A 12,124-nucleotide genomic window follows, 5' to 3' on the forward strand; every position below is an offset into this window, starting at 1 on the left:
GTTTATTGGGCTACGGGGTGTTTTGGAATAAAATTTTCCAAAAATTACAACTGTTTGGTAGCTTCAAAAAAAGGGAAAGCACCCCCAACAGCTATATATTTGCACTTGCATTTGAACAGGCCGATTGGAATCGTACAAACATGAAATTCATTTGAATCAGGGAGAAATTTAAACATTGTTAACATGTTTTCGCTTGATATGATATTCAAATAAGTGAATGCAACTCTTCATACTGCATGCAATCGTGAAGATACTTGAAAATTTCTTCTCCTTTCAATATTTCTTTCATTGCGTGTACGATACCTCACATGGCTCGTCCATTCCCGTCAAGCTCATCGACTGATCAGACATACACCTCCCAGTAATTCAAACTCCAAACACTTGATCATAATTTCAGTTGTATATTAAACAATAAGAAAGATTTATTCATATTTGGTATTTGAATTGAAACAAAACAAAAACAAAAAAAGCACTTCGGAACTATAAAAAACTTCATTACCTGATGGAAAAGAAGTTATTTTAAACTTAGTTTCTATTATGGCAAAAAAAAAATTATTCATACATTATGATCAGAAATTCAAATCTTTATCGAAATATTTCACTGTAGTATGAAAACACTGATAACTTACATATTCAAGTTAACTAAGAATTGAATAATATTTTACAAATATTAAAAATGAGCCAAAAAACTGTTGTAAACTATTCTCGATTCAAAACGAAAATCACAAGAACACTTATCGAATATTCCAACACATATACATTATTAAACAATGTAAACAAACACTGCAGCCAACTTAATCATGAGAATAATTTCAACTGCTAATCAATTGCTCAAGAAAACAACAATCAAGTGCACAATTGTTCACAATTTTAATGACAGAAGAGAAAAATAAACAAAACATCCGTTTTGATTGCATATTTCTTCTTTCCGCCAATGCTTCATACTCAGAGGATTTCTCTCTTTTCAAAACAATCCCATATAAATTTTAAAAGTTTATCTTTCGTTTCTTTTAAAGTAAGCACAAGCAAAGAGAAACAGAAATCCTAGCCGAGACTATTTAATCGATTTAAGAAATAGATTTTTTAAATCTTAATCAGACCCAATTAAGTGTTGAATTTAATAATAATAATTGTCAAGATGAATGGAATTTGATAATTTATGTAGTTTGCATCTATACTGAATATTCACTAGAAAATATTCCATGATAATACGGATGAGCAAACTTAGCTGACCGAATGATGCATTAAAAATACTTTTTCGCCGTATTTCGTTGCGGAAGCTCCAAAACTATCTCATGACCATTTCTGTTCAGATCTGCCCGCTTTGTATCCACAACTTATATAATTAACCGTCAGTGATTTAATAGAACATCATATAAGACCTATTTATCCATTACCTAGTGCATTACAAAACGGCGTGACAAATGAAACAGCTGTAGAATCAATTTTTCAAAGAAATGCGAAATCACTTAATCAAATGTTCTATTGATTTTTAAATGCAAATCAGGCGGTAGTCAAACATGAAAAACAAATTATTTAATTAAATACCCTGTAGTAATTTAACTGTAACCACAGGTATTCAAAATGAAATGAAAATCAATTGAAACATTCAACATATTAAAAACAATTTTTCACTTTCATCGATCATAAATCAATTAAGCATTTATTGATTTATGATCGACAAGAGATTAACCGTATTCAATAAGAAATTTATCGTATATACACCCCATTTTTTTATTGAATGGTTCATTTTATTGAAGTAATCATGCTGCTATTATTACTTGCATTTCTTTGAAAGGAAAGACTGAAAAGATTTCCAGAAAGATTACTGTTGAAAATATGAGATCATTGAGTTTGATACATTCGAAAGAGATCGTAATGAAAAGTAGAGAAACTGAACGGTGTTAGAAATTAGGAACGATTGCTGGGTGTCATACATATACCCCATTCTTCCATTAAATGCTTCATTAAAACAATAATCATGCTGCTGTTACTGTTTGCATTTTCATTAATACATAGTTGTCGCCAATCAATTAATTTCAATTCTATGCATTGATTTGTAGCATTATGATAGTAGAAACTAAAATGAACAAGTCTTTTTTTTTTTTTTTTTTTCATTTTCCGATTTTTCGAAACAGAATACTGCATGTATCGTACAGATTATAACTTTTTATGAAATTATTTTGGTTAAACCTGACAAAAAGTAAAGGTTTTAAAAAAATACTTTTTCCAAGTTGCATCCCAACTTTGAACCAATTCTGTAATTGCACTATTGTAAAAACTACATTTCATTTCCGCATCAGAATCGTTTCTCTAAAATTTAAATATGGGCATCTTCCACCAAAGATTCTTATTAATATTTTATTTAAATTACTTTATTGGAAACTTTTTTTGATATAAGATACTATCAACAACACGAAAGATCTTTTAATTTATTTCAATTTATTTTTTCCCGTCTCGCATATTTTAGATTGTAAGTTATGAAAAAGCAAGAAAAGATGGAAAACTTGCTGTAGGAATTGTGAATAATATAATAGTTGGCATTTCGACAAAGGCATAATCACTTTTGATTTTTTCTAAATCATCCGTGAATTCCACTTCTTTTGTACGCTCTAGCGTGTACTGCTTAACATATAGCCCGTGTAAAACATTCTGAAAACATGGGAATAAGTTTTGATAATTTTCAATAGAAGAAAATGGATTAATTAGACGTCGAATGTTTCAAAGGTTCCAAGACATTGAAAACTTTCATATTACAACGTATACAGAGTTCTATATCATTTCCGATCTAAGCTAAGTGAAATAATGGAAATAAACTAAATTTATTTAAGAGAAAAGTATTTACACAAATCCTTACACGTTAGGTTAATTTAAGAAACAAATGAAATAAATAAAAACAGAATAAGAAGAATAGCCTTACGGCAAATTTTCTTATAAATGATGTAAACTCCTCGGGCATTATTGACTTTTTTACAACCCAATCCTCACCAACAGCCAAGAAAATTTTCAGTCCAGCAACGTCGATAGAAATACGTGTCAAAGCGTCAGACAAAATTCTAAATTGATCAGCTTTAATCAGATAATAATTATCAACCAATACTTTGCGACAGCACAATATATTACAGTAATAAAACAAAAAACTATCGAAGTACTTGCCAATTCTATAAGGTAACAAAAAATAACTTGAAATGGACTGGAGGATAATTGGCACGAGATAGATGGGTTTTCGGACAACCACTTTTCTTCACACCAAAAACACTCCCATTCAAACGTTCAAACCTTGAACCAACAATAAACCTGAATAGAAAAAGAGAAAAAAAGTGATTTAAAGTATTATACGAAAAATGTATTTTTCATCATAAAAGCAGAGAAACTAACCAGTTACGTATATTACCACGTGTAAATTCGCAGCTTTCACAGAAAGAACGTGCATTAACGATATCAACTGGTCGTGATGTAGTTGACTTAAGCTGTAAAAGAAACGCTAAAGAGAAATAATATTTCATGAAGCACTCTTTCAAAATGCATTGCTCTTCTTATCACTCATCACTTATCAGCAAAAAAATAATATAATTTTGGAAATTTCCCATTGTACTACATTCTAATTAGCTTTCCAGACGTTAAAAGCTTTTTTTTTTTTTCTTTTTTCTGTATTAATGATAAAGAAAAGAACATCCCGAAGATTATAAAAAAAGAAAAAACGATCAGAAAATACCGGTACTGCATGAATATTTGAAGTCTAAATATAACCATTTATTCTTTTCGTATCTTTCCTTAACATATCTTTATTTTATCATCCAATCAATAACAAACTTACGAAAAAATCGTATTCACGAGGAGGTAGGTTTTCCACTCTCTTTCTTTTCTCTTCCTGAAATATATGCAGTAAGAAATATAGAGCGAAAAATTATTGGCTTATTCCACTAAAATCTTGAAATTGGTCAAAAAATGTCTGCTTCCCGATTCAATTTCAAGATTGTTAAAGAATACTGCTTCTAGTAAACCCAATAAAAGAACAATGAGAACATTGCTCTAACGCTTTACGAATCTTACCCTTGTTTCGGTGTTGCATAATACTTAGAATGATTAAAGTATTATCCACCAAAGATGTTCTGAATAATCCTTGTACGATGTACATGACCAATATTCTAATTTATTAATGATGCACTTTTTTTTTTTTTCTATACGATAAAGAGAATAATGATGAAAAACAGAAGGGAATCAAAATAAAACGAAAGGGTAAAGTGACCATTATCAGTCAGATTTCCTAAATATAAGTGTTAGAATCTTATTGTTATTTTCCTACCTTCATTTAAGGAACCTAAAGTTAAAGAAACGGTATTTCTTATTAATGTTTCCTACACAAAGCATGAAAGAATTTGCATGTATCTAAACTATTTAGCATAAGCTTTTCGAGGAAAAAATACTTCAGTCATTTACATCTGGCATAATTGCTGATCCCCGTGGATACTTCTTGCGATAGTCATGAAATCCGATAATATTCATACCATCCTGAAATGGATTTGAGAAAAGTGATTTCTAAAAATACAACACTAGTGGTCATAACATGGAGAAACGTACCGTTGTTGAATTTGGATTATTCGATACTTGAATTATAGAATATTTATCCTCGCCAACAAAAAACACACTTCTAAAACAAATCGTCTTATGTATTAATCAGATATACCCTAATACATTCAGTATTCATATCATACAAAACAGGAATAGCTCAAGTGAGAAAGAGACTAAATTTCTTTAATTGAATTTTTAATTTTCCAATACACATGAACAAGAAAAGCTAAACTGTAGAGTGAACAAACTTTTTCACTGATTGCAATTTTTTGTTGGTATTATCATTTGTCTTTGCACCAACTTTCCGAATTTTTACAAAACTCACATTATCATATTTTTGAGCAGACTGAGTTACAGCTCTAAAATTTCATGCATTGTACTACAAGAAAAAACATTTTTTTGGAAAAAATAACAGCAGAATCTGAAAATAATAAAAAAAAATTAAGCATTATCCATGAAGCATGACTAGGAAGGTTCTGACATAGTTGCTGATTGGACCTACTTTGTTTTAACTGGATTCGTAGTACTTGCTGAATTGATATCTAGCTGAGATATTCCAGCTGGGCTTGAGATATTGACAGCATTTGACAAGTATGGAGATGTCATTGACTGATTTGGAATTTTATTGGTGGAATTCGGACGGTTAATTTTTCCAATTACAGAAAACTAAAAAAATGCTTTCTTCAAGACCAAAACAATAATATATCTCCTGAATTAGCAAGATTCTAATTCATCCCCTAGATGTAAAAAAAAAAAAAAAAAAAAAAAAAAGAATTACAATTTTGAAGTAAAAGACCTCAGTCCATGAAAAAAACTTTATAATAAGTTAACTAATAACAAGTTTTTAATAATAAGTTAAGCAAAACCTTAGTAATTAATAATAATAAACTTTATAATAAGTTAAGTAAAACTTTAATAATTAATCAAAACTACTCCTGAGATTTACATCAATTAAGAGATATTTGTGCAAAAAAATTCAATTATTAGATGAATAAGTAACCGACATATAACAGTCTCTAAAAATTGGTATAAAAACAGCTACCAGATCGAAACAAACGAAGTTGAGATGAAATATGGTTCTTAAAGAAATTTTAGAATTAAACGACAATAAATACGGTTAGCGATAAAGAGTTGACAAAGAATTTCAGAATAAATTATGAATAAGCAGTTATAAGGCACATTAATTAAAAGAATCGCTAACATTATTTCGAATGTGACTTGATATATGACGGTTCCTAGGCTCTCCTTTTGCCAATAATACAAACGAATGTGGTTGTTGTATACAGTGTTGATTACCAGCTTCTTGCACCTTTAACGATGTTCGTATTTAGTAATGTATGATTCAAAATTCTTAACTTCATTGACATGGCTTTCAATCGCTCATTTTAAACCAAATTTCTTGACTGAATGTTCATCAGTCAGCATGAAAACAAAAGAAAAAATTTTCCGTACCGGAACTTATGAAGTCCAAGGGAAAGAAATAAAGCTAAATAACAGTTCAGTGTCACTTAAGCCACTGTGATTTGTTGCGTCTTATCTAGAATAAAGTCAACTGCACATTTAAGAAAAAATCTTAATTTTTAATAAAAATAACGACATCAAATAAATATTTACAACAAACCGGAAATGATGGTAAAGTAATTGAATTGCTCAAATCAGACTCTTCGCATTCCATTAAAGCTTCTGCACTTATTGGACCAGTGGAGCTCCTAGCATCAGGCAAGTTAGGTATGACTAAAATATTAATTCAATTTATAGCAAAAACCTGGTTTTTAGTTAAAACGTGATTGATAAGTATCTGGATTATTCAATTACTGTTCTAGAATGTCTTCAAGCTTATTTTCCAAATGTTTCACTCGAATCCATTACAAAAAAAAAAGCGGAAAACTAAAAGACCAAACTAGTGACAATCTGCTACTATCGAGTTATGATTGAAAAGTTCTACCACATACTAGTTTTCCGCATTCTTTGTAATAGATTAAAAAGGAATATCAACTGTCATGACTAAATTTTGTTGCAATATTTGAAAACCACTGATAACTTGAAGATTCGTATGTAAAACATTTGACTGAGATGATCTGCACTCATCATTGGCCTGAGATTTCCTTTCAATTTGTTTTTGTCGTTCTTCCTTACGAAGTTTATATTTATTTGCAGCCATTATCAATATAGCATCACTAGCTTGCTGGAAATATTTAATTAACGTAAAAACAATTTCAAACAAGTTATACTTGAATTTGTTCAAATTAGTATTATGCGAAAATGTATATTACACAGAAGAAAATAAAGACAGCTATGGCCATTTTTAAACAAATTTAAACAATAAAATTCTTTAATGATTGCATCGGAAGTTTCTGTGTATTGATAAGTTATTGAAGGAGTTAAAACAGAGTGTGCTTCAGTTTGTTGCATCGCGTGACGACGTTTGCGCATTTCGTTGGCTTCTTCTTGTTTTCTTGTAAGCACAGCATCCAGTTTTCGTTTTCTCCTTTCCTTCGCCAGCTAAATCATACATAGATTTGTCAAGAAAATCAAAAACAACAAATCTTAACAATTTTTGTAATGTAAAGTTATTTTACAAAGTAATGTAAATATAGCTAAGATATCGAAAAATGACATTATGCTATCATCTAACCACACTGTCGTGGAATGTATTGACTTCCAGATATTTTATTTTGCCTCAAACTTGGGTAATTAAACCAACAAATCAACATTATAACAACGAGTAACGAAAGATATGATATAATTATAAAACATTAAAATGATATCAAAAACCACTCCAAAATGTAGAACGAATAACTGTAATGGAGGTGGTTGGTTTATAAAGAGAAACTGAACTGACCAGATATTTGGCAGAGGGCATTTAACTGATGTGAAACAAAGATTGCTAACAAAGAGTTTTTTATTGTGTGAGAAAAAGGAATTAGCATAATAGCTTAAATGATCTACACATAGATTAGTTATAAATGCGAATTTCGCATTTGGACAATGAGTTATCAGAATCTGACAAAGGTATTCGAATTTGAATGTAATTTAAACGTTCGTTTTTTACGACATACACTAACCAACTATCGCCCTTCTACTAGTTTTAAGATAGCTTACTGTAGCACGATAGCTCAGAGACGTTTTAATAGAAAGCCTATTCAGAGGACATTGCCACAAAGTTCTAACAAGGCTAGATATGTTTACAAAGTATTACAAGAGAACTTCGTCTTCTTCGAAATTTTTCCCGAAAACAAAACGAATGAAAGTGTAAGATTTAATAAATTGTTTTCGCTATACTAATTGGAAAGCAAAAGTAGATAAACTTGATAAATAAACCTTCGCTGCAAGCTCTTTTTTATCCAATTTTTTTTCTGCCTCACTTATCATTTTCAGTTGTCCCACATCATCCAAATCTGCGCTTTTTATCCGTACTTCATCGATGAGTGCATGAATACTTCCCGCACATAATATCAAACTTTCCCATTCATTCGATCCTTTACTCATTGATGCTTTTACTGCTTCTAATATCAAACTCCCAACATGTATGCATTCTAAACAAAGAACATCTGCGTAATTTCAAACTCCAATAGCACAATCCTAACCAACCAAAAACCTCATTTTTCCAATCACAATCATTGAACTTTCATTCTGTAGTAATAGGAATGAAAAGAAACCATTTAACTGCAGCAATTCCATCACTTTCGCAATCAGGTTCATAATCGAGAAACCAACGGTACTCAATGCATTCGCTTCTATGATATTACCTTCCAGGCGAAGTTTCTGCTCACGTTTCATACACAAATCCATTACAATCACTGCAACATAATCAACTTATCAATTTATAACAGTTCAAATATTACGAATAAACTATCTTACATGGAAGATAATTAACTTAACTAACTTATTGTAATACCAACTACTTCGAACAACATGGTCTAAAATACTTTCAATTTAATTGACGAATATGTTAAACTGAATGATTCAGCACACTTTTTCATAACATCCTTGAATAGTTACAGTGAAAAATAACTCGACGACCCCTCATAATAGAATTATCAAAAGTAGGGTGACAAAAGTGAGGCTAATTTATTCATTAAAAAGATTTATAAGTGGTAAAGTGTGATACATTCTTGAAGATTACTTTTCCAGTTGGTTACGGGAACCACTGCATTGTACGATTCCCGAAATTCATTATATGCAATTAATGAAATAAAGGTTTTTAGTTCTTTCCTAATTTAACGCAAACGAAAACTGACTGCTTGATACAGTACCCTGCACTTGTTTCTTCGGATGCACGGTATCCTGCGTTCTTTGAATTAATGAAAGTATCCCTGAATTATCAGCGGATGCGTCGGAATTCGTTGAGGAATAGGCGGTGCTGAAACAAACATCTTCAGATAATACAAAAAAAGTCCAAATTAAAGACATTTAATATCACTTCACCTTATTTTTTCCAAAATACAAACGTTCCAATTCGTTATTTTGTAAAAGATTCTATCGAAGGATTATCAAAAAGGAGAATTTATGAACTTATTAAAATAATTCAAACAAGCCCTAGGTTTACATGAAACTGCATACCGTTGGGAATAAACTGTTGCAGTTTCAAAGCTGTTGTTGTTTGTTGATACCATTTCAGCTGTATTATCTAGCTCACCATTCTGGCTTGACTTCAAGTCTTTCGTATCGTCTACTTCATCTTCTTTACCAAAAATTACTTCCCAGTCATCACTGTTAAATGTTGGAGTACTGCTTATTTCACTCTCCCCATACATACTGTTGACAATCTAAACTTTCTAATAGTAATGTACATTTGAAAGTCTTATTAACATAATGCAATTAAATGTAAATAAAGGAAAGTCTTAACAACCGATTTTGCATCTGCTACACAGAGAACGCAAAAAACTCAAATCTGCTACCATTTTTCACTATCATACATCTATTAACGATGATTGATATCAATAATTTTCATAAATGTGTGAAATTGTAGATTTTAGAATAATTTGCTTTCCATAAAAGCATATCAGCTTGATATGGTAAAAAAGTGGGCATCAAGAAATTTCCTACCTACCTTGACTATACTATAGATATGATAAACGATAAAGACCATAATAAATACTATAAAGTTGAAATAACCGAAGTATTTTTAGAATACAGAAATATATCGAAATAATTTACGTTACATTGTAGAAATATCACGGAATAACTAAGTTCCTAATATAGAAATTTGCATTACAGAGACTGTTTTATTTCGAATATTTTCCAATCAAACATTTCATTCCAAAAACAAAAAATAAAATAAATTTATGGTCAACAATATAATGAATCATTTACTCCATTCATATGCAGATTTTTTCAGCTTATATTTAATAGTCAAAACGTCACAAGCATTTGGTAAATTCATATGTAAATTCATCCCGTCTTATAACTAAGCTTACATTCAGTATTAAAATATTTTTAAGAAAATTTCTAACTATATAAGGAGTATGGATCTTCACTAAACAATGGTCGACTCGGTTCAATTCATTACAACTATCTACAAGCTCACCAGATCCACACATAATCTAATGGATACTAGTGATCGACTCTACCCGTAATATTTTTGGATAATAATCTTTTAACATATACGAAAAATAAACCATCAGTAAAAATTTTATCATCACTATTCGTGCTAAATGTCAGACACATCAATAATCAGATTATAAAATTTACTGTGATAAATATAATATTAAAAGAAAAACAAAAAAGTGAAATATTTGTAAAAGATAAACAGAACTTCCTTAGCACAGATCTACCATTATTAATCACCAATCCTACTACTATTAATATTAATCTTTTCAGTAAGATAATTCTGAAGTGCTGAATAATTATAGTTGTTAACAATATGTAATCATTTGCGATAACATACTTTTTGCTAAATATAAAAATAACAAATATCAAATGAAATAAGAAATTAACAATTAAATGAAATTGCACTCTTCATATTGTCGAAAATATTTCACTCATAAAATTTACCCCACAATAATTACTTGCAACCAACTGAGAACTGGAATGTATCAATGAATAATGAGCGGATATGGTTATATATACGTACTTCCTTGCATGGGTGCCTGTGTCTGTGTGCGCATGCATGTGTGTTATAATCATCGCTGCAAACAGTAGAGTGAATATTGCATAATGTGTAAAGAAAAACGATAAGCTTATAGATCAACCTCGTTCTTTCCCTAAGGATAAGTGAAAGATGAGGAATAATTACAGTACATATGTAATACATAGAAAAGAAAGAAGGTTGTTAGCAGATACAGAAGTGTCGCAAATTTTAATTTCGCTAAACTCTAGTCAGAGTAATAAAATAAATTTAAAGGAAAACTAGTGATTCATTTTTAAATCGTAAACAATCTTGCGGCATCATAAATCTATTTGTCAGAATTTTGATTCCTTAGAGTATTTTTCATGTGATTCCTTATCATTTTATCCAACTCATAATTTTGTTTATTTCAGAACTGGTACCTAATAATAATGTCTTATTTCAAATTCATCGTAAGATCTTATTGTAAACACACCCAATTCTTAACACATATATAAACACAACATTAACAAACAAGGATTCATTATTACTATTATTACTACCAACTTAATAACTCCAGAAAAGAATAATTATCCTTTTTTTATTTCTATTTCTACAACTCAGATTATTGGTATTGTACGTTTCATAAAAATAAAGATACGACAATCTCACTGATGTATCATAAAAGTTAGCATAATTTACGCCATTTTACTTGATTCCACGACAAAATCAGCAGCCTTCTTAATATATTAATTGAACGACTTATTCTACAATCAAATTAAGTCCTTCAAATTCTTGTAATTCCCTGATCAACGACAAACCTTTCACGACATTTTTTGTACCATGAGCCGAGACCCATGTCTAGCAACATTATCGCAAGCATCCAACTGGCAAAGGAAAGGTTAGTCAATCTTCTTACAGAAATAAATTTAATGGAGTTTAAATCACCGGAACCAAATATCATATTAGAACAAAAGGAAGATTTCTATATAACAAGGAAAAGATTACTCGAAGACAAACTTCAAAGAATTCAATTATGCGTCACTGTGCTTAAATCTACCAATGATAAGCAGTTCAAATACACCCAACAAATTGTCACAATAAAAAGAAAAATATGAAGACTTTATTATTAATAGCTGTGATATCGTTAATATTAAAACAGATGATAGCTATTAACAACTGCTACTGGATTTCCGGTATACCGTTTTGTATTCCTAAAAAATGAAAATGTGAAGTTGTTAATAAGAATGCCACACTTCGTAAGCTGCATGTGCACACACGCACTCACATAAGAATATCTATAAAACATTACACGAGCAATATGTATCAAAGTCTTTTTCAGATTATCACTATCGATAGTATCAGATCATGTAGCTACTACCGCAGCATGCAAATATCTGAATGTTAGAAAACAAATGAATGGAACCGCATTGATTTCAATCTTCTCCTAAAAGACAGACAAGAACTGAAACACAATACTTCTATGGATGGTTAGAAGTAAAT

General features: G+C 30.3%; 1 protein-coding gene across 1 annotated transcript; it reads right to left on the bottom strand.

Annotated features, from left to right (window-relative positions):
- Positions 1-1,911: 1,911 nt before the first annotated feature.
- Positions 1,912-10,701, bottom strand: Bm12804 (Uncharacterized protein; the record flags this gene model as incomplete). Its single annotated transcript, XM_043080113.1, has 20 exons — positions 1,912-2,080; positions 2,225-2,313; positions 2,512-2,652; positions 2,921-3,056; positions 3,184-3,297; positions 3,379-3,470; positions 3,818-3,871; positions 4,441-4,512; positions 4,582-4,651; positions 4,821-4,931; positions 5,075-5,238; positions 5,774-5,881; positions 6,194-6,306; positions 6,604-6,757; positions 6,916-7,074; positions 7,894-8,108; positions 8,232-8,372; positions 8,814-8,935; positions 9,136-9,341; positions 10,570-10,701. The coding sequence occupies 20 exons, from the start codon at positions 10,699-10,701 to the stop codon at positions 1,912-1,914; spliced, it is 2,562 nt and encodes an 853-aa protein (XP_042936047.1).
- Between the last annotated feature and the right edge of the window lie 1,423 nt (positions 10,702-12,124).

This window comes from Brugia malayi (genome assembly GCF_000002995.4).
Source record: "Brugia malayi strain FR3 genome assembly, contig: Bm_v4_Chr3_scaffold_001, whole genome shotgun sequence".
In the NCBI taxonomy this organism is placed as follows: Eukaryota; Metazoa; Nematoda; class Chromadorea; order Rhabditida; family Onchocercidae; genus Brugia; species Brugia malayi.